This window comes from Myotis yumanensis, unplaced genomic scaffold, assembly GCF_028538775.1.
Source record: "Myotis yumanensis isolate MYYU_CA2020_CCGP unplaced genomic scaffold, mMyoYum1.0.hap1 SCAF_1, whole genome shotgun sequence".
Classification (NCBI taxonomy): Eukaryota; Metazoa; Chordata; class Mammalia; order Chiroptera; family Vespertilionidae; genus Myotis; species Myotis yumanensis.
Genome location: NW_027223752.1, coordinates 134,864,212 through 134,892,121, shown reverse-complemented (window position 1 = coordinate 134,892,121; position 27,910 = coordinate 134,864,212). Strand labels below are relative to the sequence as shown.

Below are 27,910 nucleotides of genomic sequence, written 5' to 3'. Positions count from 1 at the left end.
CTGTCACCACGTTGAAATTCTCTGTAAGTTTGGATCAAGGGCCCTGCATTTTCATTTTGTGCCCAGCCTACAAACTATGTCCCTGGTCCCCATCTTTGGTCCTGGCTGGCTCTGGTGCCACAGGTACTGCCCTGGGGTAGGCAGCATTTAGGGTAAGGTGCCCACCCAGAGCCTGCAGTCCCCTCCCCATCAGGAGGAAAGAAAGTAAACCTGGTGCGAGGGTGCCTGCAAACACCTCTCTTCGGCCTTTTATTTGAACTCCCCGGACCTGGTGAGGAACCCCAGGCAATACTCAGAGTGGCTGGCTCCCTGGCAGCTCCTCCCTCCCCAACTCCTTGCAAAATAGAACAAGCCGGGCCTTCCCTTGAAGTGCTCCCCATGTAGTTGGTGTGGAGAGCCAAGCCTCTGCCAATGGCCCAACCAAACCACCCGGCTCTGCTGTGGGCCCCTTGATCCGCCGCCACTGCTGCCTCCCGGGCTCCTGTCCTGGGCGCTGCACCCTGGCTGCCTGGCTCTGGCCTCTCCCAGTGTGATGTCTGCAGACATTTTCTAACAGGAGGCAGAACCATGGCTTTGCCTCATGTCTGCTCAAGCAGGGGTTCAAAACAATTTTTTTTTTCAAAAGAAATACTAGAAAGAGAGGTGGAAGTGAGGTGACTGAATGGACAGTTTTTCAAGACAGGTTTGCTCTGGGACATTAGCAGAATCCCAGGAATCAGAGGAGATGCCCTTGTGGGCACACTGGCCTGACCCTTTCTCCTCACTTAGGGGGGGATGTGGGGCCGGGCAGCAGGGAGATGAAGGCAGCAGGATGCAGCTGTGCCGAGGGGCTGGCCACCAGATGATCACTCCTTGCTGTAAATGTACTGTCTCCTCATGGAGCACAGCTCAGAGGCCCTGCCCACTGAGGCTGGCAGGGCAAAACCAAGAAGCAAACAGACAGAGACACTTGGCCTTGCCTCCCTTTATGAACAGGCCACGCCGGGCCCCAGAGGTGCTGGTTGGGGCAGCTCCTGCTTATCTGTGTCACTTTAAGAGAGCCTTCCTGGCTCCCTGCAGCTTCTCAGCCACCAGGTAAAGACACCCATGTGCTTTGTGACTCCAACTGAAGGCCCATCAGACACACACACAATGGTCATTATGACTGTGCTAGTTCCCTTAGGATTTGGGATTTGGTGTAATCACTGTGGCCAATTATGCCCAAGGAGCTAATTAGAAGCTCAAATACATGGGTCTACAAGTAATCAAAGGATTTATTAATTAATACTTATCAAATCAAGGCCATTCTAATAAACTTCATGGGGGCATCTTTAAAAGGTCTGTAAACACCCCTTCTTTGATCTTTCAGCATCCCTGAGAAGAGTGAGTGGGAAACTTGCTTCTTGGGGAAAGTGAGGCCAGAGAAACCGCTTAAGGCCACACAGCACGTCAGTGAAGGAACCAGAAATAGGAGTCAAGGGCACCTGCCCATTACTCGAACCTCTAACATGCTCCTTCCACACGGGCCCACTAATTAGTGGGAAGAGCTCTTACTCACTAATGGCTGGTTCACTTTATGAGTGGAATGGATTTTACAAATAAGCAACAATGTGACTACAAGTAGGAAATATAAAAACCCAATCTTTTTAGTCCTATACAGCAAATTTTCTTACCTTCTAGAGACCTGGATTTCCTTCTCTTCTTAGAGACCTGGATTGCTCTGGTAGTCTACTCAGGGATGCCTTAGCTTTCAATCAAGGACTAACAGCAAAAAGCATGAGAATAAAGAACAGCCTTAGTAATTTGCTTGTCCTGGTAAGAGTATAGAGAAACCACTCGGAGGTGGTTTTGTGGAGACGAGACGGTGTCTGTCACCGCCTTTGGGATCAGGGCTGGTATTGGATGTGGAGTTGTAATTTCTGACCCAGACTTGTATTCCAAAAGGGATCACAGATCTTCCACTTCCCCCTTTTGGGATTCAATGTCCTTAAGTCTAAAATAGGAGATGAGAAGCGTTCAACCAGGAAGAGCAAAGAAACCTGGCTACTAAATACCACCTTCCAGCCGTGAGTGTGAAGGGTGCATGTACACACTTCATGGGCAGAAGTGGACACTGGTCCTATTAGCTGGGCTGCTGGATTCCCACATCCTGTGCACGGCTGGTGGTCGGGGCAGGAAGGGGCTCATATTCCCTCCCACCACCACCGGGGACAGAGAAGAGGCCTTGACTCCGTGAGACTTCCTCCCAGCAAGTGTTTACTGAGTGCCGGACAGCACGTGGGTGGCGGGTGAGTGCGAAGAATGAGGCGGAAATAGTCTTGAGAGCAAGCTCACTCTAGTGGCTCTGATTTTTGACTGGGACTTCAGGGAGTCTTGTCTTCCTCCTGTCCGTGAGGCTGAATCATCAAGCCTCTTAATGACCTCTCTCTGAGTAACTTCCTCCTTCTCCTGGAAGGACCTTTGCACAGAACGCCAGCGACCATCTGGCCCAGCTGCCTCCTTCGGCAGATTAATAAAGCCCAAGGGAGAGAGGTTAAAGGACCAGCACAGGTTAAATTAGGAACTGATGCTGGGACCCACTCTTGTGACTTCTGTCCTGGGCTTCTTCTAACTCACCAGGAAGACCCGACGATGAGTGAGGACAAAGCTGTTTCAAGCCGATGATTAAGTCAATGATCGCTTCTTCAAAGGCCCTTAGCAGTCTGCATGATGCCGAGTGCTTTCCGAACACCAGCCACGAGTTGTCTTCTAAGAACATGAGTTGACTCATGGCCAGGAATAGTCTCCGGGCCCGGAAGGAAACACATGTACTAGAAAATGTACTTCTTTATGTCACTTCTGCTCTGTTCGCTTTCTAGAAGGGCTGCCACTCACTAATCTCTGGGTATATTTAATCCTTTGTAAGCCATAAGCGTCTATAGATGCGAGCGGTGGACCTTCCCCACAAACACGCATGTCTATAGCCACAAGCCTCGCACATCAACTCTGGTCGCCCAATTTTAAAATCAGACTCACTAGGGACACCTCTGGGTTTGTAAAGAAAATTATGGCGACTTAAATTCGTAAATATTCCAGCGCATTTGGAAGAAATGGGGATGGTTTCCATTTTGGATGCATGGCAGCTCACTGGTTAAGCCTTCAGTAAATAAAAACGAGTTGCCACACACCCTGAGGGCTACAGGACAAAAGAAAGAGTGGATGGAGTTTAGTTAAAATGGAGGTGAACCACAAAGAAACTCCAACCTGTGTGCTAAGAAAACATTATCAGGTGCACCCTGACGAGGCTCTGCTATTACAGGAGAACCAATTCTAGGGAACAACAGAAGCACGTATGTGTTTTTAGTGGGCTAGCACCGTACCTCAGAGGTTTTGTATCAGTTACATAGGCATGCAATATATTTTAATTTACACTTAAAGAAGAAGCTAGGCCCTGGGATTTTAGGGAATATCTAATGCCCCATCCCCTTTCCAACCACTCAAGTAGTGGTGTCTACTTTGTATGGGCCTATGCTAGTAGGAAGAGGAAGGACTTGCTGCCTAATGCATACTTATATTGCAAGGAGCTCACAATCTAAATCTGGTTGGGAGGAGGCAACATCCGAAAAGCAGACAGTATTCATGATACATGGTAACTTAAAGTCATCTTAGTTAATTGAAAAAGACACAAAGAAATGGAAATATTCTGTGCTCATGGACTGGAAGAATTAACATTCTTCAATTGCCAATGTGTCCTAAAGCAATCTACAGCTTCAATGCAATCCCTATCAAAATCTCAAGAGCATTTTTCACAGAAAGAACAAAAAATACTAAAATTTGTATGAAACCACAAAAGAACCCAAATAGCCAAAGGAACCCTGAGGAAAAAAACAAAACCAGAGGTATCATACGCCCCAACTTCAAACTATACTACAAAACTATAGTAATCAAAACAGTGTGGTATTGATTGACAGATAAACAGACAGACCAATGGAATAGAATTAAGAGCCCAGAAATAAACCCATACATATAGGAATTTGTCTTAGTCTTCCCATCTTCGAAATACTACTACTGATAACAAGTTTCATTTTCATAGGTCTGTTGTATTAATAAATTAATACTGTAGAGATAAGTGTGTAAAAAGGTAGCCAGTATATTTACTCATTTGCACTTTGTAAGCAAATTACTATGTTCTTTCTCCTCCATTATTTACCTGCCAGTATTATTCTTAATGAAAAAATTAAGTTCTGAATACTTTGAACGTGTATCAGCCCAAAGTACAAGTTTGTGTAATTTTCTTTAAAAGATGGCTACTATGGTACCATGGGCATTTAAAAAAATGTTTTCTGTTAATTGGATTTATTACAATGCAAGCATGAGCCAAACCCAGGTTAGCATTCCCTCTGAACTGGTGTTGGAGGAACTGTCTTTGGGCTTCTTGGTCCATTCTCATCCAGCCAGGTCCTGGGTCCACTGCAATTCTGGGCTGAGTCAGCTTTGACCATTTTCCTTCTATACCTTCTAATCTCAACACCTTCACCCTGAGGAGAAAGTACCTGTTATAATACGGCTCAGTATTACATGGAATGGGCTCTACTGGGAACCAAATCAGGCCCTCCAACACGGGCCAACTATGTTCACAGGTAATTTGCTTACAAAGGGCAAATGAGTATGCCTTTCCTTACCTGCACTGAAAGGGTGGGGCGGGGGGGGGGGGGGGGGGGGAGTCCTGGCATCCGTTGTCTTCTGAGAGGGCCACAGCCCCAGCAAAGGAAACAATGGCTACTTTTCCCCACAGCCAGACCTAATGGGATCAAGATGTCCCTCTGGAGGGCTGCCTCCTCCTCACTGTCAGAGGACATAAGGTCTAAACTGATTTGGTTAATTCAGCGACAGACACCCAAGGCGCCAGGCCTTGACCCTTTCATGAATGGTCTCTTTTTAACCCGTCAAAAACCTTTCAGCTTTGGCTTGATGAGCCATTACTTCTAGAGGAAAAAGAGCAAGAGGGTCAACAACTCCTTCACAGGCCTGGAGAGAAACAGGCCCTTTTATTTCTCCCCTTTGGACTCCATTTCCTTGTCTTGTTCTCCTGGGAGGGCTTCTTCCCATATATGATTTTATTCTGTGTACGTTGGCTCTCCTTACAGAAAGACACGCCATAAAGCTTTGGCAAATGTGAAAGGTTTAAAGAGAAGCTGAAAGTATTTTTCCTTTCTCATCCTCGGCCTACTCATGTCGTGTCTATTCTCCTCAGAGTGGCTGCCGGGGAACACAGGAGGGCTAGTGCTCACAGGGAGAAGCCGGCAGTGAGTTCCCCCTCGGGGTCTAGCTTTGGGCTTTCCAGCAATGAGCACTGTGGTCAGGCGTGTGGCTTACCCTCTCTGTTCTCCAGGCTTTCCTTGAAACACCCTCCAAGGCCAACTACACCTGCTGTAACTTGTGTCAATGGGAGGCTTCAAAGAAGGAATTAGTTTGAGGCATATCTGCCACATCTGAACTATGATGGGCCATTTCACCTGAATGGCAAAGACTTCTCTCCTTTTGGCTATGGTAAGGTTTTTTGTTTTGACCACTTTAGAGGGCAGACTTTGGGGGAAGCATATGTTTTCTTTTTTGAGGGGGAAGTATATGTTTTCTCTTTTTTGGGGGGGGGGTGTTGGCAATTGTCAGTCCTCTCATGTGTGGCAGCTCTGTCCAGAGGTGTGGCGTCACAGTAAGCCCCTGATTTCCCAGGGCTCCACGGAAGGCAGGGACAGAATGGAGAATAGGTTGGCAACCGGCTCTATGTAGAAACAAAGGTTATCATATACTCATGACTAAAACCTGCATAAAAAAAAAAAAGATGAAATGCCAATATTTTACCCTAATGATATTCGTGGGAAACAAAGCTAAAAGAAATTAGTAAGCCACGAGGCTCTCTGTGCATACTGATTTAAGAGTAGCTCGTGTACACTTCAAAACAGCCAGTGCTTCGAGAGTTGGCCCCACCTGCGGGGGAGGGGAGGGCTTGCAGACGTGGCTCTGTGGGTACCCAGAGGAGGGCACTGCCTGCTGCCACAGACATCAGGTGCTGCTCAGCCTCTCTGGCTGCAAAGCCTCTCGGGGAGCGCGGAGGCCGAGTGGGCACCGGGCCAGGGCTGGCAGCTTGCTTTTCAAGTCAGGCTGCGCCGAGACACCTGTGGTCTTTCTGGCTGCTCTGCGGTGAGTGCTGGAGCCAGCAGAGGGGAGCCTGAGCCGGTCCCAACTCAGCCCTGACTTCCTGCGCTGGCTAGAGTGCCGGAGAGGCCACCTCTGCAGCTGGGGCCCTGGTTGAATTTGGAGATTTCTCTCTCAGGATCCTCTTGCTGGAGCAATTGTGTATCTGCTCCACCATTTTTCCTTCCTATAAAGAAGAGAGATGTGGGCATGTTTTCTAGAGGTGAGAATTTTAACTCTACAATCTCTGTTTCCAAGAGGACTGCTCCTGTTTGAGCTCTGATTCATTCCTGCTTCCCTGGAGGAATTCCTTCGTGAGCAGGACAACTCGAGAGCTGTGACTCTGAGGAAGGCCATGAGGGCAGAGGCGGCCGTGGTGCCTTCTACTCCCCGGGCTGCCCTAAACCACTTTCTTTTCACCATAGTTGTCCCTAACCCCCTGACTTCCCTGCCCCAATTCGTGCTAGTTCTCCCAGATATTCATATATGTCCTCTGCCAAAGCAATTATTATCCTGTGTTGCAATTCTCTATTTTATTCAAATGCCTTCTCTGCCAGACTTGGTACCTTGAAGGTATTCTCCTGGCGCCTGGCCCAATACCTGGGGCATGTTAAGCACTCAATAATTACTTGCTGAGTGAATGAATGAGTGAAGAGCTTTATGAAGTAGGTATTACCTCAACTGAAGTTCAGAGATGTTAAGTCACTTTCTTAAAGTCACACAGATGATAAATGGTGGGAGCTGGTATCTGAACCCTTCTCTGCTTGCTGGAAATTCAGGCAACTCCCATGATATGAGGAACCATCAGTGGTTGAACCTAGGCATCTTGTTAAAAATACATTTCTAGCCCTAGCCGGTGTTGCTCAATGGATAGAGCATTGGCCCTTGGAGTGAAGGGCTGGGGTTCCATTCCGGTGAAGGGCACGTATCTCAGTTATAGGCTCAATCCCTGGCCCTGGTTCGGGGTGCATGCTGGAGGCAACCAATTGAAGTGTCTCTGTCACATTGATGTTTCTCTCCCCTCCCTGCCCTTCCACTCTCTCTAAAAATCAATGGGAAAATATCCTTGGGTGAGGATTAACAACAACAAACAAGCAAAAACATTTCTAAACTGCAAGGCAAGTAGCAAGAGGGCAGCTGCCATTGAGTGCCAGCTGAAGAGCCCCAGCCGAACTGCAGCCCTTTCTCCTCCAGGTGGCTCTGTCTGAACAACACTGAGTTGCAAAGTGAATGGGGGAAGTCCAGTCTGGAGTCTTGGGGCTCCTGGACTCAAGCTGGAACCTCAGCCCTGACCTGGAGTGACTCCTCACCACTCATTTGCCTGGAGACAGCCTCCAAGCCCTCCCGGTCCCACCTGCAGGGCTGGTCCCACCTGCAGGGCTGAAGCTGAGCCCCACAGCCTGTTCACACCGACTCCTTCCTGGCTGTGTTGGGCTTTGGTGTTACACCAGTTCACACTTCCAGGAAGGTCAGTTCAGCTTGGGTTTCCCCTTTGAATCATGCAGATTTTTTTTTAAAGCTCGCAGATCTTGCTAAGTATCGCACAGCTCAGCAGAAACAAGCCGAGATCTTCCAAGACAAGTGAAGGCTGCGGGGTTCAACAAGCAGCAGTTCCCAGCCTAATGTTTCCTGCTCCTAAGAAAGACAAGGCAGCCAGATTAACCAGAACTGCTCAGCGGTCTCCGGACTCTAGAAATTCGTTCTCAATGTCATTGCTGCTAGTTCTTTGGGTCCATTTGGTTTAAGAGACAAAAAAGAAAATTAAGGAACAGTCCAGATGGACTGGTAGAGAACTCTGTATAGACTTTTCATTTTCTCATCAACAATCTTAGAGAAGCCCTCATGCTTCCCTCCTGCCTTTCCCTCCCTTGCAATGTCTCACTCTCAAACCCTTCCTTATAGGGGCTTTACCAGTTATACATTCCAATTGGGCCACTACACACATATTCGGAGATGTCCTCAACATCAGTTGTGGGTCACAACAAACTACTGGATATTCTGCCCTAACTGTTTTTATTCACTTAACAACTGTTTATTGAGTATCGACCACATGACAGGCACTAGACTAGGCAGCGGGCATACAACAGTGAAAAAAAATTACAGTGGGGCCTTGACTTACGAGTTTAATTCGTTCTGTGACGGAGCTCGTAACTCAAATTACTCGTATGTCAAATCAACAGTGAACGAGTGAGACACGTGATGCTGGGCTGATGTTGTGGCATTCACTGTGACGTTTGCTGCGCCAACTAGCGGTGGCGTATCTTAAGCTGGCTCGTAACCCGAATTTTAGCTCGAAACTCAAAGCAAAAAATCGGCCGAGAGATGGCTCGTATCTCGAAAAACTCATTAGTTGGGACACTCATAAGTCAAGGCCCCACTGTAGATAAAAACTTTTATATTTTTTGTGAGGGAAGAGGTAGGCAAATACATAAGAAAACTCTGCAGGAAGAAGGTCAGAGGATAAGAGGTTCCAAGGACAAACACAGAGGAGGCCAGGAGGGGGCTGTCCCTGTAAATAAGGTATTTGGGAAAGGCTGCACTGAAGTGACAGCTGAGTTGCTAGCAGAAGACAACTGGGGGGCAAAGCTATGCAGCTGAGTGAGGAAATATAGCGGGTGCAAAGACCCACGGCACCGCACGTGCTAGGTCATTGCAGAAAATGCTGATGTGAACATCAGAGGGCAGTGGGGTAGTACTCAGCCATAAAAAAGAAGGAAGTTCTGATTCATGCTACAACATGGGGGGGATCCTTGAAAACATCATGTTAAGTGAAACAAGCCAGATACAAAAGACCACAGATTATGTTTTCATTTATATGAAATGTCTGAAACAGGCAAGTCCAGAGAGACAGAAAAGTGGGTCTGTGGATGTGTAGGGCTTGGGGAGACACAGGAAGTGACCAGGAGCTTTCTTGTGGCCTTAACTGTTTGGACTGGTAAATCCCAGCCTGGATAAATCATGAATCATAAGACGCTCTGCAGTACAAACTCAGTAAAATGAATTACTTACAAGGAGCCGGCAGGCAGTCCCGGAAAAAACCCCCAGATCCCGTGATGCCTCTTCTTCCTAAGAAGCCTCCTCCCATATATACCACCCGACTTGTCTGAGGTCCTCCCACCAGGCCCTGTTCCCCAATCTCCATGGGGGTCTCTGCAGATGAGCCTGAAGGCTCTGGGCCCTCATAGCCAAGACAGCTCAGGGGGCTCCTCCCCTCTGACCCCGCAGCCTTTCACAGGGGCAGCTGGTGAGCTTTCTAGAGTAGTCAATCATAGAAACAGAAAATAGAGTGTGGTTGCGGGGGCAGGGGGAGGGGAAAGCGAAGAGTTGTTTAGTGGGACAGTTTAAATTTCGCAAGATGAAAAAAACCCAGGAAATTGTCTGCACAACAATGTGAATGTACTTAATACTACTTCACTGGACACAAAGATGGTTCTGATGGGAAGTTTTATATTATGTGCATTTTAAAAATGTAAAACCTTATGGTTTAGATGACTCTAAAACCCCTCACCCCCAATGGGGGGTATAAAGCGTTCAGGAAGATAGAAATTGAGGGAAAGGGGGCAAATGCCCTCTGCAAAGCTAGTGGGAGGGTGAATTCGGGTCTCCTGGAGCACCTGAGCAGCAGCTGCCGACATTGGGACAGCTAAGGCTGCTGCCTGACCCCTGCTTACTCACGGAGCTGGGTCAGATGCACTGAAGGAGGAGATGGGGAGCCTACGTGGGAGAGGGGAGACTGAAACTTTACAGCAAGCTTGGAGCTTTCTGGCTCTTGTAAATTTCTTAACACAATGTGTCTTGCTACTTAAAGTGCGGCTTTGCATTACCTGTGAGTGGTCTGAAAAGTCACGGGTCTGACTGCATTTTTATCTAGGGAGAACACATTTAAAAGAACGGTGTGAGATCCAAGCATTTTGCCTTTTGAGTCCCAGGTAGTCAGTGTTCTTGTCGGACTAGCAAAGTCTTTGGTGTTTAAGCCAGAGAAACCAACTGTGTTCCTAAGTTACTTGGTTCTTTTTGGAGGGGGTGGGGCCACTTGATGCTGAGGTCTGGGATCCAACAACACTGTTGGTTTTGATTTGCTTCCGGGGTGCATGCTGCGGGGCTCCCTGAGTGGTGGGACTCTGGGACCACCAGTGATTTAGAAGCCAGGGAGTCTCAGGGGGACTGCTGGCTTGTCCGCTGGGGTGTTATTTGCATGTTATAAATATCAAATGTATTTGACCCCGACAGTCCTCACAATCAGCATGGGTGTGTACCACGGCCTTTTCAGTGTTGTCACATGTGCCTGCTCATGCAGGGAGGCGGAGTCTGAGGCCAGGCACTGCTGTGGGAAGTGGATGAGCCCCGGGCGACTCCCCCCTCCACCCCCCCTTCCTGCCAAGGGGCAGCTGTGTCTGTCTGGGGAAGGGAGAAAAATGCCTTTTGCTCATCGAATCAAATCTAGCTTGGGCTTTGGCTGAACTGGAGAACAAAGATAGGCCTACTTGGAAATTAGCGTTTTTTCTTGCTACCACTTTCTTCGGGGAACATGCTGATTTTATTCTTCCTTTTGTTCATTAGTTCTTCCTGGTGGACAACGAGCTTGGCCCTCACTGCATTCCTCTGACTTGTTTCTACTCTCAAGATTCTCTCAGCCGCGACTCCTGGTCATCTCTCACCGCCTTGCTGATGAGGACATGGGCCAGAAAGCGACGTGCCTTGCAGAATTGGAGCTAGAACTGCTCTCCCGACTGCCAGGGCAGGTATCTTGCCACTGCAATGGACAGGGAGTCTGAGGTGGGGGCAGGAACGTGGCACCCAAAGGGGTATGCCAGAACCTGCAGCGTGACAGTCTGACACCAGCACAGCCCCTGTGGGGACAGCTTCCAAAGGAATGCAACAGGAATACAGCAGGAATACAGCAAGAATACAAGAACAATGCACGCCGGTGTCCTTGGAAGTGTGGCTTACGCAGCACCAGGCTCCGAAAAGGCCTCCACAGGAGCCCGTGGGAATTGAGGGACCCTCGGTTCCCAGGTCCAATGACCAGGGAAAAAAATTTAATCCTCTTAACAAAGAGACTTTGTTTGCTCTTCTCGGCGATTCACCTCTCCGTTCAGTGTAAAAGAGACTGTAATGATATTTGCTCTGTCAAGGGCAACAGAACTTTCATCGTGGGAACAGGAAACTCTTTGAAATGTAAACGTGTTCAAGATGAAGAAAATTAGACTGTTTCTTGTGTCTTAGAGCCTCCATTTCACAGACATAAAAAGAGAGGCACAAGAGAGGTTAAATCGGTTGTTTACCACAACTTTTTTGAATACACAGGGAGGTGAGTTAATAGCATCAGAATTCCTCGTAGGTGGAGACTCTGAGATTTACTTTGGGCCTTTGAGTGGATATGGAGGTGTAACTGCTCTAGGGAAGGATCTGATTGTAGCACAGACTAAAATATCTTCCAACAGTGACACAACAGAGTAAAATCACAGAGGAAGGGCCCAGTTTCCTGTCCCTAGAGTGTGGTCCTCACACTCTATAGCCTGTATCTGAGTCACCTCCAGGGCTCATGAGAACACAGCCTGCCTCTGAGTTTCTGAGCCCATGAGTCTCTGGTGGGGACTCGGAGTTTTTAATTCTAACATGTTGCCAGGTGATGCAGCTGCCACTGGTCCAAGGGCCGTGCTTTCAGAACCACTGCTGGCAAACGGTGCTGTGCTGACCTGCCTCGCCATTCAGGGCTGAAGGAGTCATTCTCTTTCCAGGAATTGCCACCTTACCCAAGGTCACGGCCTTTCCCCATATGGTCACCTACATCTAATGACTGCTTGATATTGAACGCAGGCTTGGTTCCCAGTCTCACGACAGTGGCTCTGAGGGTCATTCCAAATTCAGAGTCTCATTCAGATTTCATTACAGCTCAGCTCTCTCTGCGGAATCCGGCTTCCTTCCCTGTCCTCACTGGTGTTAGGTCCAGAGCACTGCCCAATGAGCTTCCAGGGTGCGAATCCAGCTCAGACTCTGCTCCCCAGGGACCCTGGCGTGCTATACTCTCAGAAGAACTTTTTTTTAAAATGTGTCTTTTATTGATTTTTAGAGAGAGAGGAAAGGGGAGGGATAGAGAGATAGAAACATTAGTGAGAGAGAAACTTCATCCATGGGCTGCCTCCTGCACACCCCCTACTGGGGATCAAGCCCAGAGCAGATCTGGCACACGACAGGCACCTGGTCATTCTCGTATGGGACCATTTTACTGGAGAGGGTTTCTTATTAACACCCTCTACTGAAGTTCTAAAGCTTCAGCTCAGTGCTGTCAGATGACTGCAATTCTTGCATGGAAGGGGAGATGGGGGTCCTAGTTCAGAGAGAGAGAATTCAGCTATGCCTATTATTGGAGAAGAGCATGTCTAATACGGTAATGATGCTTTGGGAAGGGCATGCCAATTTTCTTAGAATACGATGGCTTTTTTCTTTCTTTATTGGAGAGTTATTGTGGAGTCCCACGTTTCACACTATTTGGTAGATGGAAGACTCTCTATGTCCCCCACGCCCACCCCATGATTCCTCGGGCAGGCTGCTCTTAGCTGTGAGGCAGTACCTCCTAGGTGACCCATGGCCAGGGCCTGTCACTCACAGGCACTGAAGCCTTCCAGGTCCCTCAGCAGAATGAGATCCGAAGGACTGATAGGGAGCAACCGCTGAGGCCCTTTGATCCAACCCTGAGAAAGAGCAAAGGCTGCAAAATGCTGAAAATGCTAAAGGCATTAGTGGAGTTTTTTCTCTCTGGGGTTCATAGTGTGTGCTTTCCAAGAGGAATACAGATAATGGGATGAGGAAGGCACCCACCCAGGGCCAGCCAAGGTGGAGGACTCAGCAACCCCCAAATAAGCCAAGTGCATCCAAACAGAAGCTGAAAACTAAGTCAGCAGTGCGCTTAATGGAGTGCTTAGTACGCTGAATAATTTAGCAGGCGAACTCTGCTGGGAGTCAATTCACAGTTAATGGAATATTTCCTGTAAATATTGTTTTCTCTTCCTGTCTCATCATCTCAGACAGTTTTAAAATCTTTACTAACCTGGGGGTGACAGTAATGCATCAATTCCCTGAGCTAATACTCCTGCATCCTCAATACTCTTAGGAACCAGAGGAAGCCACATTGGCTTCTTGGGGACGGCAGCAGACCATTTAGTCTCATTCCTTCTCCTAATGCCTCAGAGGGGACCAACAGTGCTCCTAATTGTGCATCTAAGTGTACATAAAAGCGCCCCTAATTGCACATCAAATAAATAAGTAAATGCTGTCTGCTGAATGCAACAAGGACCAGCACTGCCATTCCTCTCCAGTGGAGACAGTTCATTAAATATGGGCTGGTGAGTGGGCTGCAGCCGTAAGTGATGCTTTGCAGATACTGAACATTCCTTCTAGGAGGTTTTGTGGAGTCCCAAGTTTCACACTATTTGTTCTTTAATGCTAACAGCCTCAGACACAGCCTGCAGGAGGGGCCTTTATTCTAACTCTCTTGGCGCCCCGTTCGAAAAGCATTTCTGTCGTAATTTATAACGGTTTCTGAGGATTTGATGGCTGGTCTGTTGGAAGAGTGCCAACTACAAGGACACGACAGGAAGCAGCTCAGTTTGGAACCGGTGGGGAGTTGAGTCTTAAATGTGGGAGAGGCTGACCTTCCAACACCTTTGGTCCCAATGGTGCAAAGGGGCAGGTCATCCCAAAGATCAGAGCTTTCGAAGTGTTTTAGGGCTCTGACCTAAGGAATGCAGGTCCACTTTATTTATCTCTGCCCCATGTGACCCCGGCTCTGTAAGAATTAATAAACAATGCCTCTTCAACATACATCACAAACTTTTCATTCAAATGCTCTTAAGGACGAAAAAGGGAAAAGTCCTGCTTGTACAGGCACCACTGCCTAAAGCGATGGGCATCAGTTCAAGGCATGTCACCGTGACCACTCTACACAGCTGGCATTCCCCTTCCCTTCCCTTCTCTCCCCTCTTCTTCCTTCCCTCCTTTCCCCTCCTCTCCCCCTCCCCTTCCCTTGCCTTCTTTTTTTCTTTCTGGCTTGGGTCTCTTTGCTTGGCTGTAAATGCAAACACTTCTAGTGCCCAAATGCCAATATGGCAGTTTCATTATTCCCTGAAGTTAACAGAACTGTAACGTGTGAAATAAAGGACACCCTTCTTACCCAGCATTCCAATTCTACACACATACACATGTTGAAATGGAAATTGGCAGCTAGGAGAAAATAGGGCAAAATTATCTACGCAGCTGTGAGATGTTTTCGTTTGACCACTGTGACCTTCCTTCCACCTCTCACCACTGCTCAGCCAAGCAGTTGGGCATGCAGATCCTGCCATTCCCGAATTCTAATGCCACACTCAACAACTGTGCATAAAAACCATCAAACCATAGCTATGGGAAAGAAGAGAGGCGAGCTGAGATAATCAAAAGGAAGTTCCAAAGTGTCTTATAGCATTTTAGTAAGCACAGGAGCACAGAAGTGGGGAGACAGGCTGAGTGAGAGGGAAAACATGGGTGGGTGATAAGGAGAAGCAGAAGGATTTAGTGAGAGGTGATGGGATGATACTGAATAGCTTATAGGAAATTCTGCAACCTGTCCTCGGACACTGTTTGGGGTTCTGCCTGAACTTTTTAAAGAACTCCTACATGCAAGCAAGGGCTAGTATTCTGAAGCATGTAAATATATCGTAGATTTCCTTATTTAAAATCCTACTTACTGATTGGCTTTTGCAGGGCTATTCTTCTGCACATGTAGTTCTAAACTTCTGAAGTTGACTTTGAATGACCAAATGTACACAGAAGCCAAATCACCTTATTTGGGTGTTCCTCCTTGTCTGGCTGTTCTCGATGTGTGCCCCGAGGGCGGAGAGGCTGGTTTTATTCTAACAAACATCAGCAGCTTGCATGCTGGGCTGTACTTCTGCAAGGCTGGGCGCCCATTTGTTTAGAAGGCCGAGGTAGCATATGGGGTGTGTGATTGGGAGGGGATGAAAATGCACTCTCCATTCCACCTGTGAGGCGCCCTGTGCTTGACTCCATCTCTCCCATAGTCACTATGGGCTTCAAAATGAGGATTAAGCAGTTTAGGGTAGACTCTGCGACCAGAATGGCAAACTATACCCCAACCAGGGAGCCTGGAATCAGCTACTGCCCTGCCCATTTCGGGACAGCAATTAGCCACCCATTTTTTAAGTTTGTTTTTGGTGGGCCATCAGGAACCACTTGAGTGAACTCTCACAGGAGGCTGCTGAGCTACCTGGCGTGCTCACTGCTTGCTGACACTCCTAGAGCTTTGCGTGCCAGGGGCACCAGAGGTGCCTCAAGGCCCTGAGGAGACAGGGAGCAGGCCCACCCTTGCCACGGTCTCTCTTTGAATTGTTGGCTCTTTGTTGTGGCACCATGTGGCAGTCCCAGTAAATGGGTCAAAGTGTAAGGCAGGACCTCTGCCAAAGAAGGGCCTCCAGGTGCACAGAGCTGGGCGCCACTCCAGGATTCCTGAGCATTGCTGGGGGCTCAAGACAGCTGTGCCTGGTCTGAGGAAGCCGAGTGGCACCACCTGGAGGGCCATCCTTCACAGAAACTGGCCCACCTGAGCCCTGTGCCTCGGAGCACCCCAGCTCTCCTATGCCGCACACCCTGCAGAGCCGGCTGACCCTCCCGAGGTCGAGTCTGGAAAGGAAGCACCGACAGCTGGGTGGTGGTGCTCCTGGCCAGCTCCCCATCAGAGAGATTTTCTGAACATTCAGTGGCCGGGTCAGAGAGGGGGTGAGTGGGACTGGGGGAGACGGTGGCATCTATATATTCAAAAGGTTTCATGTGATTTCTGATTTTCATCCAAGGGTAAGCATCACTGGCCTGAAGCACTGAAGGCAGCCCTTGGGCACTTTACATGTGAATCTGCATAGGTAGTTACTGCGTGCATGCCCCTCTCTGTGTTTACAGGTCTGGAGCCAGGGCACACACACTGCTTCAGGGACCCACAGGTGCCTTACATGGCCTTGTTATGATGATGAAGATGCTGATGCAAGAAGAACAAGCACCAGCATGGTTCTTCTTGCAGCTGTGACTTCTTAATTTGGCTCTGGTTTAGTCTCTCATTTTGTCTTTAAGTCTCATCCCAGGTCTTAGCAGAGGCAGGTACGCCTTGGGCTAATGAAACTTAGACGTTTCTTCCTCTTACAGGATTTCAAAGGCCTGCTCTTAATTTCATACTCAGATTGTACATTCATTTCTTAAAGAGTGTTCCCCAAATTATATCAGGTTCAGGCCATGCCACTGGACTGCCTCTGTGTCTCACAGGAAAGTCATGCTAGGGACCTGAAATCTAATCCCAGCTCCTGGTAATTTTCCCCATGTGCTGAATGCCTCTCCCTTTTTCTCTGTGCAGTCTCTGGTTCAGTTATGCATTGGAAATTCTTGATACTCTTGAGCTCCAACTGAGAATGCCCAATGTCCAGTTATCACAGCTACCCTGATGTCCCAGCAAGCCTCAAGTTCTGTATGTCCAAACTGAACTTACTGCCCCTTCTCTCATATCCATGCTTTGATTGGTCAAGAAGCCTGGCATCATTCTAGATTCCCCTTCTGCTCTGACTGCCACCCTCTCCCACCATACACTTTGGTCAACCATATGTACTTGCTAAACATCTCCCTCCATTTTCCCTTATCCATCCCATTACTGATAGCCAATCCCAGGCCCCCACGAATTCTGGCCTCCACCACTGATAAAGGCCATGCTTTGCAAGTCTTATCCTGCGTTCCTTTTACCCACCTCCTCACAGCTGCCACAGGATGCTTCCATGACAATGAAAATCAGAAATGGCCACTCCCCTGCTTCAAATGCTCAGTGGATCCCAGGGCCTTGAAGAGGAAATCCTCTTAGCAAAGCCTTCAGGGCTGGGGGAGCGGCCGCTGGGCCTCCTCAGCCCCCTCTGTAGTTGCCTCCACTCAGCCCTTGTTTCAGCCTCAATGGTGCATATCTTCCCCACCAGGCACCCAGATCTCCTTCGTGTGCCTTACCGAGCCCGTGGCTCTCAGCCCACACATCTCCCCAGCCCATCTGTCCATCTGCAAAACTTCTGCCCACACTTTAGGACCCAGCCCTGCTGTGCTGCTTATGAATATGTGTCTCTCCCCTGTAAGTCCAGGAGAGACTCTGTCCTTTAATTCACCACCAACCATCACATAGTCCTGTTATAGCACTGGTACCCGAGGCAATTGTCACACAGCCCTCTCCTGGTAGCCTGGGCAAGCTGAAGATATGACGTGTTTCTTGTTTATCTCAGCACCCTTCAGTCTGCTTGGCACAACAGCTATACAATGAACATTTAAAAATGAGTGAAGGAAAGAAAAAAACCAAGATGGCGGCATAGGTAAACACCGGAAACTGCTTCCTCGCACAACCACTTAAAAAATACAACTAAAGGACAAAAAGGACATCACCCAGAACCACAGGAAGGCTGGCTGAGTGGAAATTCTACAACTAGAAGGAAAGAGAAAAGCACACTAAGACTCAGAGGAGGTGCAGAAGTAAAGTGCAGAGATACAGAGGCACACGTGGAAAGGGCTGGCAACTGAGGACACGGTTGTCTTTTTCATTCGGGAGGGAGACACAACCTCCTGACTGCTCTGAACTCCAGTTCCAGGCGAGTCTCTGGGGACATACGGGGAGAAACTGGTCTGGCATCAGTTGGAACTCGAGAGTGGCTTTCTCTCAGAGGTGCTTGCAGCGATTACTGGGACACTGAGACCTCTTAGGGCAGGGCTGAGGATCAACCATAGCTGTTTGCTCTGCCCTGTTGATTCCCTAAGACCCTGCCCTACCCAAGCTGTGTGCAGAGGCTTTTGCATATGAATGACCTGGCCCTTTGCAATCTAAAATTACCTAACAAACTGCAGCTGGGTCAGAGACCCAGAACATCCAAAAGAAGGCCCAAGGCCCCACAGCAGCTTGCACTGCTTCACAGCTGGACCTCATCTGGGCACCTCCAAACCCCAAACAAAGAAGAGGAATCTACAGATCTTTCCATAGCTCCTGCTGGGTAGCCTCAGGAAGAGGCTAAATTAGCACCTCCTTAGAGATCCAAGAGCCAGTGTACCCAGTAGTCAGATTGGGACCATCCAGATTATAACTCCTCAGATCCATAAGGGACACATTCAGGGGGAAGACTCAGTGAGCACCAAAGCCCCACTGAAGCAAGTCTTGCCCCTAAGGGTGTCTCCAGCACAGAAGTACTCCCACTGTAGACATAGCTGACTCTCACAGCCAATTGACATGGAGGTCAATTCCTCCCAGTGATACCTACAATAATCAAGGCTTAACTACAACAAGACTGTGCACAAGGCCCACAAAGGGGTACACCAAGAGTGTCCACCTCAGGTAAGTGAGGAGGCTGAGCCACTGGGCCCTATAGGACACCTAGCACAGAAAGCCACTCTATCAACATAGGGAAGCATAAAAAATGCGGAGACAAAGAAACAGATCACAAAAAACAGAAATGGAGGAAAGCAAACTACTGGATATAGAGTTCAAAACCACACTTATAAGGTTTTTCAAGAATTTTCTAGAAACCGCCAATAAATTCAGTGAGACCCTCAAGAAATCTAGCGAGACCCTCGAGGTTATGAAAAAGGACCAACTAGAAATTAAGCATACACTGACTGAAATAAAGAATATTATACAGAGTTCCAACAGCAGACTAGAGGATCACAAGAATCAAGTCAAAGATTTGAAATATGAAGAAGCAAAAATCACCCAACCGGAAAAACAAAAAGAAAAAATAATCCAAAAATATGAAGATAGTGTAAGGAGCCTCTGGGACAACTTCAAGCATACCACCATCCGAATTATAGGGGTGCCAGAAGAAGAGAGAGAGCAAGATATTGAAAACCTATTTGAAGAAATAATGACAGAAAACTTCCCCTACATGGTGAAAGAAATAGACTTACAAGTTCAGGAAGCGCAGAGATCCCCAAACAAAAGGAATCCAAAGAGGACCACACCAAGACACATCATAATTAAAATGCCAAGAGCAAAACACAAAGAGACAATCTTAAAAGCAGCAAGAGAAAAACAGTCAGTTACCTACAAGGGAGTACCCATACGAATGTCAGCTGATTTCTCAACAGAAACTATGCAGGCCAGAAGGGAGTGGCAAGAAATATTCAAAGTGATGAATAGCAAGAACCTACAACCAAGATTACTTTACCCAGCAAAGCTATCATTCAGAATTAAAGGTCAGATAAAGAGCTTCACAGATAAGAAAAAGCTAAAGGAGTTCATCACCACCAAACCAGTATTATACGAAATGCTGAAAGGTATCCTTTAAGAAGAGGAAGAATAAGAAAAAGGTAAAGATACAAATTATGAACAACAAATACATATCTATCAACAAATGAATCTAAAAATCAAGTGAATAAATAATCTAATGAACAGAATAAACTGGTGAATATAATAGAATCAGGGGCATAGAAAGGGAGTGGACTGACTATTCTCGGGGGGGAAAGGGGTGTGGGTCTGGGGGAAGAGACTGGACAAAAATCGTACACCTATGGATAAGGACAGTGGCGGGGGGGGGGGGGCGGTAAAGTCAGAGGGTGGGTTGGGAACTGAGTGGAGGGAAGCTATGGGGGTGAAAAAGAGGAACAACTGTAATAATCTGAACAATAAAGATTTAATTTAAAAAAACTAAAAAATACAAAAAATAGTGAAAATAAACATTAAAAGTAATATAGTAAAGTATTAGAGAAATCTATTTACTGTTCAGGTGACTGGCCATGTTATACCCCTTTGCTTCAAATAAAATTTGTGTTCCTCTAAAAAAAATAAAAATAAAAAATAAAAGAAATAAAAATGAGTGAAGGAAAGAAGGAAGAAAGGAAGGAAGGAAAGAAAGAAGGAATCAGTATTGACCCTGATGGCTTGGTTGTCCCTCACTGGCAGGAGACTTGAGAATCCCAACTACTTCCTCAGAGGCTACAGAAGAATAGGCTATTTTGAGTAATAACTCAGTCTGAGTAGAGCCAATATCCTAAATAAATATATTGACCTTTTAACATTTTTGAATGTTAAATGATCTGGGCAAGCTCCACAAATGAGAGTAAAAGCTCATACTCAATTGCTGATTATTCACACCTCTGACTTCCTACTTCTTATCTTGAAACCTGTTTTAGAGTCTTAAGAGCCTCTGAATTTATCAGTTATAATTATTGAGCCCTTGGAACGTGTCATACCCAAGTGTTATCTTGTTACCTCTTCAATCTTCATTAGTACCTCGATTAGAGAAACAAAGCAAACTTAAACATATTAAGAACTTAAACTGAGAATGTATGGGTACTTGTTAACATGTCTTTCAGAATGCTCCAAGAGAGAGAGGAGGATTCAACCGCTGGATTTTAATGAACTCGACTGTGAAACTGAAGTGTCCACATTGGCCTTGGCCTTCTACCAATGTGGGCAATGAAGAGCTGGATAGAGCGTAACCAGCATTTTGATAAAGAATCTGCGATTATTTATTCTTAGTTCTTGCAAGCAGAAAAAAACCACCATGCAGGTTGAAAAGAGAGGACTGTCAGTATAAAAAGAAGGAGGGAGTGAAGAGAAAACTAGAGGAGAAAAAGCACAGGCATTTATATGGGAAAGAGGCAGAGGGGAGCAGGAAGAAAGAGACAATGTGACCAAGAAAAACAGAGGGAAAATGAAAACACAGGGTCCAATTCCTGTTTTACAGGATCCAAGTGCAAACTAGAGGGTTTTGGGAGATCCCCACAAAATAACATGCTCTGAATAGCCAGATGCCCACTGAATTGTTCCCACGACAGAATTCCTTCACATCATTTGCTCAGGATCTATTCTTAGAACTTAACTGACTTCTGATGAATTGAGTGAAAATCCTCCCCAACAGGGGCCATTTCCCCCATTCAATTATAAAGAGTTGGCTGAGAGTGGGTGTAACAGGATAGACAAGATACGCTCAGCTGTACAGTGTGCATTTCAATCCTGGGCGTGGCTAACAAAGCCTGGAGAGCAATCTGGAATGACATAATGGATCAATATTGCTTTCTCTCTCATACAGCAAGTGTGGTTTTGAGACTTTTGATATGTATTTCAGGGTTTAAACTATATACCGGCCTCTCTCCATGATCTTCTGCCAGAGGATCTGAATGACAGCTCTTGCCTCAGAGATATTTTTCCCTTATAATTTTTCAATTTGTTCCGGTCTGAAAAATGTGTGTCAATGAAAACAGAGAAAACGCAAGCACTGTGCCCCCTTCAAACATTCTTTTCTGTGTTCACAATGACTTTGCAGATCCCTCTCTGCTTTCCTTTCTTTTTGGCAAATGACCTGATTTTCTCCAGATTTTTGATCACTTCTGACCCGCCATAAAATATTTACCAGATTTGCAGGAATGCCTCTCATGTTTCATCTCTTTTTGACCTACAATCTCTTCTTTTAGCTCTCCTACACACACACACACACACACACACACACACACACACACAGGCACGCGCGCGCTTTGGGAAAATGCAGATTAGTTTCAGGATTCAAGAATGACCTTCCCTTACTTTCCTGAAGGCCAAACACCCCCAGAAATTAAGGGATAGGACAATCCCTCAGAGTCCTTTCGCCCATTTCCTCAGGGAGAGCTGAGCCAATCTCACCTTAAATAATTATAACTGCTTACTTTCCTTATTGATAGGAAAAAGCCATTTACCCAGGGAGCTCAGGCTAGATTTCTGCGCAGTAATTTGCACACACTCACAGTAGCAAGGGCGTGGTGAGCCCAGAGGCCCTCAGGCTGCTCGGCATAACATATTTTACTCACTTCTCCGCTGTTCCTCTCTGTCTCACAAAAGCGAGCACGTACCTTCCGTGGCTTCACTTTGTCGTGGTAGTCATACTGGAAGATTCCTTTGTAGCTCAGTCCCAGCCACCATGGGATCCCCTGCTTGTCCTGGGACACCAACAGGATATGTGTAAGTATGGGCCAGAGAAGATAAGCACAAACAGGGAGACCTCCTGGTTCATCTCAAGACAAGGAAATGTAAACTCCTTGAAGTGAACGGAGCCCATCTCTCCACACTTTACCTTAGCAGATGTGCCCAGTCATCAGATGATGCTCAGGGATAGGAACAGGTACCCTAGAAAGTGCCCTGGCCAAGGACCCAGCTCGGTTCCTACCCAGCAGCACAGCCATGGTCCTTCCCCCTTTATGAGTAAGTAGCAATGCCTTGTTCTTTGTTCTCCTGAGATGTTAGGCTTTCAGTGCTGGGCACCACAAGGGAAAATCTGAGGTGCTGAGCATTCTAATAAAACGGCCTTCTGAGCAGAGAAACTGTCATCAGCTCAGAGCTAGAAAGGACCAGGGGGACAGGGATGACCACTCCTCAAAAAAATAATTTTAAAAAATTTTAGAGCACTTTTACGGTCACAGTAAAATTGAAAGGGACAGAGATTTCCAGCCCACCCCCTGCCCCCACACACGCACAGTCTCCCCCACTATCAACATCCCCCCAGAGTGCTGCATTTCTTACATGACACTCCACGTCACCCCAAGTCCACTATATTAGGGTTCCCTCTAAGTGTTGTACATTCCATGGGTTTGGACAAATGCATACTGACACGTATCCACCATTATAATATCACACAGAGTATTTTCACTGTCCTAAAAATCCTCTGTGCTCCAATATTTGTCACTCCTCCACTCCCTCCCAGCTCCTGGCAACCAGTTTTCCTTTCTCAGAATGTCATAGAGTTGGAATCATACAGTAGCTTTTAAAAAAATGTTTTTATTGATTTTTAGAGAGAGAGAAAGGGAGAGGGAGAGAGAGATAGGAATGTTGATGAGAGAGGAACATCATCAATTGGCTGTCTCCTGGACAGCCCCTACTGGGGATGGAGCTCACAACCCGGGCATGTGCCCAAACAGGAACCACACTGGCAACATCTTACTTCCTGCGTCGATGCTCAACCGCTGAACCACACTGGCCAGGCCATATAGTAGCTTTTTAGATGAGCTTCTTTCACTTAGTAACTTATATTTAAGATTCCTCTAATTTTAAAGAAAAATAAACTACAGCAAAGGGTCAGTCCTGCTCTACTAGGCCCCTCCCCTCCCCCTAGGAGAGCAAGGGCGGAGAGCAGGTGCTCTCCATGCAGCCCTGCTCACCCCAAGAGGACAGCAGGGTGCCAGCAGGATTGTGTGACTCATGCTGTTGGACAAAACAGCAACACTGAAGCCTAGACGTTCTGAGGACTGAATTAGAAACACCAATTCCCTCTGTTTACTCCTTTAACAGAGACCTCTTGGCACCAGACTGTAAGCTGTAATTCTATATTCAAGTAGGATGACTGAGCTGTTAATTCAAGCTCCCAAATGCTAGGAGCTGACAGGGGGCCTATCAAGCAGCTTTTCCCCAGATTTGTCCTAATCGCCACTTCGATGAATCACCGAATACACCCCATTATAAATGTCCTGAAAACTCAAAATTGGCTTCAGGGTTTTCAAATACCAAATACTTGTGAGGCAGAGTTATTTCAAGGTGAGCACGAAGCTAAAGGGCAAAAGAAAGATATTTTGAATTTTTAGAAAAGTTTCAGGGTGTAAGATTTCTCTAAAAGTTTTTTGAAGCTATAAAACCCCGGTCCCTGCCTCTGCACTGCAGTGGTTTCAGAGAACAGGACATCAAAGAGACCCAATGCTGTGGCAATGCTAGGCTGACTAGGTAGGGGTTGTCATCACACCACAGGATATGGCATCTGCGAGGCCACCAAACAGGGAGTCTTGCTACGGTGGTTTAGGCTTGTTGGATTCCTGTTTGTTTTCCAAGAAAGCAGGAGAGCATTTGCTTACGCCTAGAGATTCCAAAATCCAAACCCACACGTGCACTTGGCACTCTGAAAGTCACAAGGCCTGCTGCTGGTTTCTAACACTGCAAAGGAGCGAGCACATTTCTGAAGTTTTATTGGAAGGCAGAAATCATAGATATCAGAGGCCACCTTTTTGTCAAGCTCCAGGGCTGATGAAGAAATGGAACATGGGTGTAATAAGCAAGTAAAAGAATAGGTGAAGCCTTATCTCAAAGACTTCCAATCTATCCATTTCAATCCATCTTCTTCATTAACATTGCATCTCTATAGTCTTTCAATAGCTAGAAGATTTTTGTGGGGGTAGTTAGAGAAACAAAATTTTTAATCTCTATTTCAATTATAAGAGATGGAGATGAGATCAAACTAAGAACAAACAGAGAATGTGGTCCTGGAATTCCTGAGTTCCTGGTTCCCATTCTTGAAAGCAGCCCCCTGGCTACCTATCCCCAAAGACTATTTCCACAAAAGAGAAAGACAGTGTGCTTTCTGTGAGATGCTTCTTGTAATGTCAGGAACTATTGTTGGATCCTTATGTTTCCTTTGTGGTAAAAAAGTGGAAATGGGCTTAGCCAGCACAGTGCATTTTGAGCCTCTTTTCATGTAAAACCCAATTGACTGCCCACTGACTTCAATGGCCACATTCCAGGGCACAGCCTTACACGGGGTAATCTCCTTAGAGAATTCATCTTTCTCTTTTGGGATCAAAGATAGCGCAAAAGATTACATCACATTCCTCATGACATGCTACAGTTTAGGCTTGAGAAGGGCAGGGATGGTTGTGATGGTTCTATGAGTTCTGTGAACGAGAAGAAGAGGGATTAAGAACTTTTGCTAGGCCCTGGCTGGGGGATGAGCTGGCTGGAGCATTGCCCTGTACACCAGAAGGTCACAGGTTCAATTCCTGGTTGGGGCACATACCTAGATTGTGGGTTTGATCCCCAGTTGGGTGATCCCCCAGGGTGTGGGAGGCAACGGGTCGATGTTTCTCTCTCTCCCTCCCCTCTCCCCCCTTTATTCTTTCTAGAAATCCATGGAGGCATATCCTCAGGTGAGAATTTAAAAAAAAAAAAAAGAGCTTCCATTGGTAGGAAGAACTATGGTAGGACATCAGGAAGAATGTAACCATTTCAGGCTTTAAGAGATCCTGAGCTGAGCTACTGGGTGGGATTAGAGTCCCTGCATATGCCTTAGAACTGGGCTCCACAAAGAGTGTTCCAATACTTGTTTCCATGATGGAAATGTATACATCCAACTACTCAATTCAATTTTCAATAAACACTCAGTAAATCCATGTGCCAGGCACTACACTGGGTTCCAAGAATAGATAACCAAATGCAACACAGTGTTTGCCATCAAATGCCTGCAGTTTACCGGATGATACAGGCAATTAAATGCATACCAAGGACATGCAAAGTATGCAAGCTGCACAGGTGACACAGATGAATAAAACATGGCGCATGTTCTAGTCTACAGAAATTAAAAATGCAGTTGGGCAGAAACAAGAGAAAAGAAACTGGTAGAAGAGCAAGAGAATCTCAGGTTGTCTGGTGAAAGTATCTTGAATTCAGAAGTGTTTCCTGCTCTTTTTTGGCCTGGAGGCAATGACTTATTAAACTTTTAATGTTGGGGTAAAGTAAGGAAGGGAAATTATGCTTTCTCATCATAGAAAAGGACACATGGGTACATCATTATCTATTATTTCAAAGAAGGGATCCCAATATGGGATATTATGAATAAAGTTAAAGAGAATTTAGAATTGGGTCCATGTCACATTGGACTTGCCATCACAATATTGAAGGAGACAGATCCTGTCTTCTTAGTCCTTCATTCCATTTGTCAGCTGACAACCCAGTCCACCTCTCAAGTTGCCTGTGTGGCATTTGACCACCAAGAAAAACACTGTTGATTCAGCTCAAAGTTCCTGTTCTCTACAGTTCCATGTATTTCGATGGAATCTTCCTACTGAGAGGCTCTGAGACCCTGATCTTCCAGGGTCCTTCTGAGAATGAAAGGAGGTAGGGATCTGTCATACCCACTTTTCAAAAGCAAAGCTGAGTGTTGGAGAGTAACCGAATGCAGTCCTACTAGCCTAGGGAAAGGTTGCTCTAATCCCTCTGAAGCTGCAATCTTCCTGACCAAGTCCTCCCCAACCTCCATGCCCCCAAAAATCTTCAAGAAACTTTTTTTAAAATGAGATTCTTTTTTAAAATTTATGACAGGCTTAACAACCATCATCAAATGAATTCACTTACCTTCACTGCATAATAGTGAACCCCGTAGGTTGGGAGAGACTCCACGATGCTCATGTAGCTGGGAAGACAACACACACACATGGGGTGGTTATTTGGCAGAACTATCATGTACATATTTGTGTGTGTATGTGTGTGCATGATAAAGTTCTTGGAGTGATTATTTACTTGGAAATTAACTTGAATCACCCCCCTTACCCCCAACCCCGGAGATATGGCTTTCTGAGAAGAACTGAACACCCTGACATAACATGATCTCAGGAGCACTGGGGGGCACTTACTTCACAATAGCTTGACCTCTGGTCTGGCCATTCAGTTTCTTGTAGTGCTCAATCACTCGGTCCTCACTGCAAGTACAAGAAAAGGGCTCTGTTATCACACTGTCAACAGCTGAGCACCTGCTGAGTACAGATGCTTCTTCTGAGCCCCAGAAGCTCCTGAGAAGCTCCAAGCAGCCAACAACTCCTGGAAAAAGGATTTGTCCTGAGTGGCATTTCCAAACTGATTTAAAAAGTCCATTTTCCACTCAGAGGATTCTCACTGTCTTTATCTTGGACTTATCGTCACAGAATTAAGATTAGAGCTCAGGTTTTGGGTCAGTTCCTTGCAAGACATGATTCCATGAGAGAAGAGGAAGAAGTGGGGAGCAGGCATCTCAGTTGGAAAGGGCAGGGGACAGGGGATGGGAAGAGGATTGACTGGCTGGGGGAGGGCAGAACACCAGAACTTCACCAGAACATCCACATCTACCTCCCCTGCATCAAATGTCAAGGTGGGGGGCTTCCATGTAGGAGGGGAAAGTTTTGGAATTAGGGCCTAGTTAACACAAAGCATGAGGCCCCGATGAAAGGCTCAGAAGGAACGCCCTTTCTATCTTCTGAACTCTTAATTCCCAAACAAGAAGAGATCAGCTCTTGCCTTGGGCGCTAATGGCTAGCCAAATATTTCTTTGACAGGGTGGAGGGCTGGAGGGGCCTCTCTGATGTCTCTGGGCCCTGCCAGGTGGGAGCTGTGGCTGCTCCCACTGTTGCCTTTGGAAGCACAGAGATAACCTTAGGAGTCTCAGGGGAGGCACATTCCACCTGCTAAGTAAGGAGTCAGGTCCAAAAGCCTAGGCCTTGTGACCAGGCATATGGCCTTAGAACCTTATGACGGACTGAGAGCCTAGGGATGGACCTTCAAGACCTCAGTGGTGGATCTTTATTATCTACTATTAACTTATCCCAGAACTGATCTGCAGCCTTTTTCACCTCTTCTTTTCCAGCTAGACCATTTCAGGGGGTAACATGTCCTATATCAGTGATGGCGAACCTATGACATGCGTGTCAGAGGTGACATGCAAACTCATTTTTGGTTGATTTTTCTTTGTTAAATGGCATTTAAATATATAAAATAAATATCAAAAATATAAGTCTTTGTTTTACTATGGTTGCAAATATCAAAAAAATTTCTATATGTGACACGGCACCAGAGTTAAGTTAGGGTTTTTCAAAATGCTGACACGCCGAGCTCAAAAGGTTTGCCATCACTGTCCTATATGTTCCTTACCTTCTACTTAGGGGTAATTTATTTACCTTCCACTTACTATTTTAATTTTTATGAATATCTCTTCACTCTAGTATTCTGAAA

The 27,910-nt window shown here is 46.5% G+C and overlaps 1 protein-coding gene across 2 annotated transcripts in view; it reads right to left on the bottom strand.

Annotated features, from left to right (window-relative positions):
- The window catches only part of FRMD4A (FERM domain containing 4A), a 363,981-nt gene that overhangs the window by 83,615 nt on the left and 252,456 nt on the right, over positions 1-27,910 (bottom strand). For both annotated transcript variants that reach the window (XM_070432133.1, XM_070432141.1), the window contains exons 9-11: positions 26,563-26,628; positions 26,285-26,342; positions 22,030-22,116 (exon numbers count right to left, since the gene is read on the bottom strand). In XM_070432133.1, the coding sequence (XP_070288234.1) occupies positions 22,030-22,116; positions 26,285-26,342; positions 26,563-26,628 (211 nt within the window). The remainder of the gene's footprint in view (positions 1-22,029; positions 22,117-26,284; positions 26,343-26,562; positions 26,629-27,910) is intronic.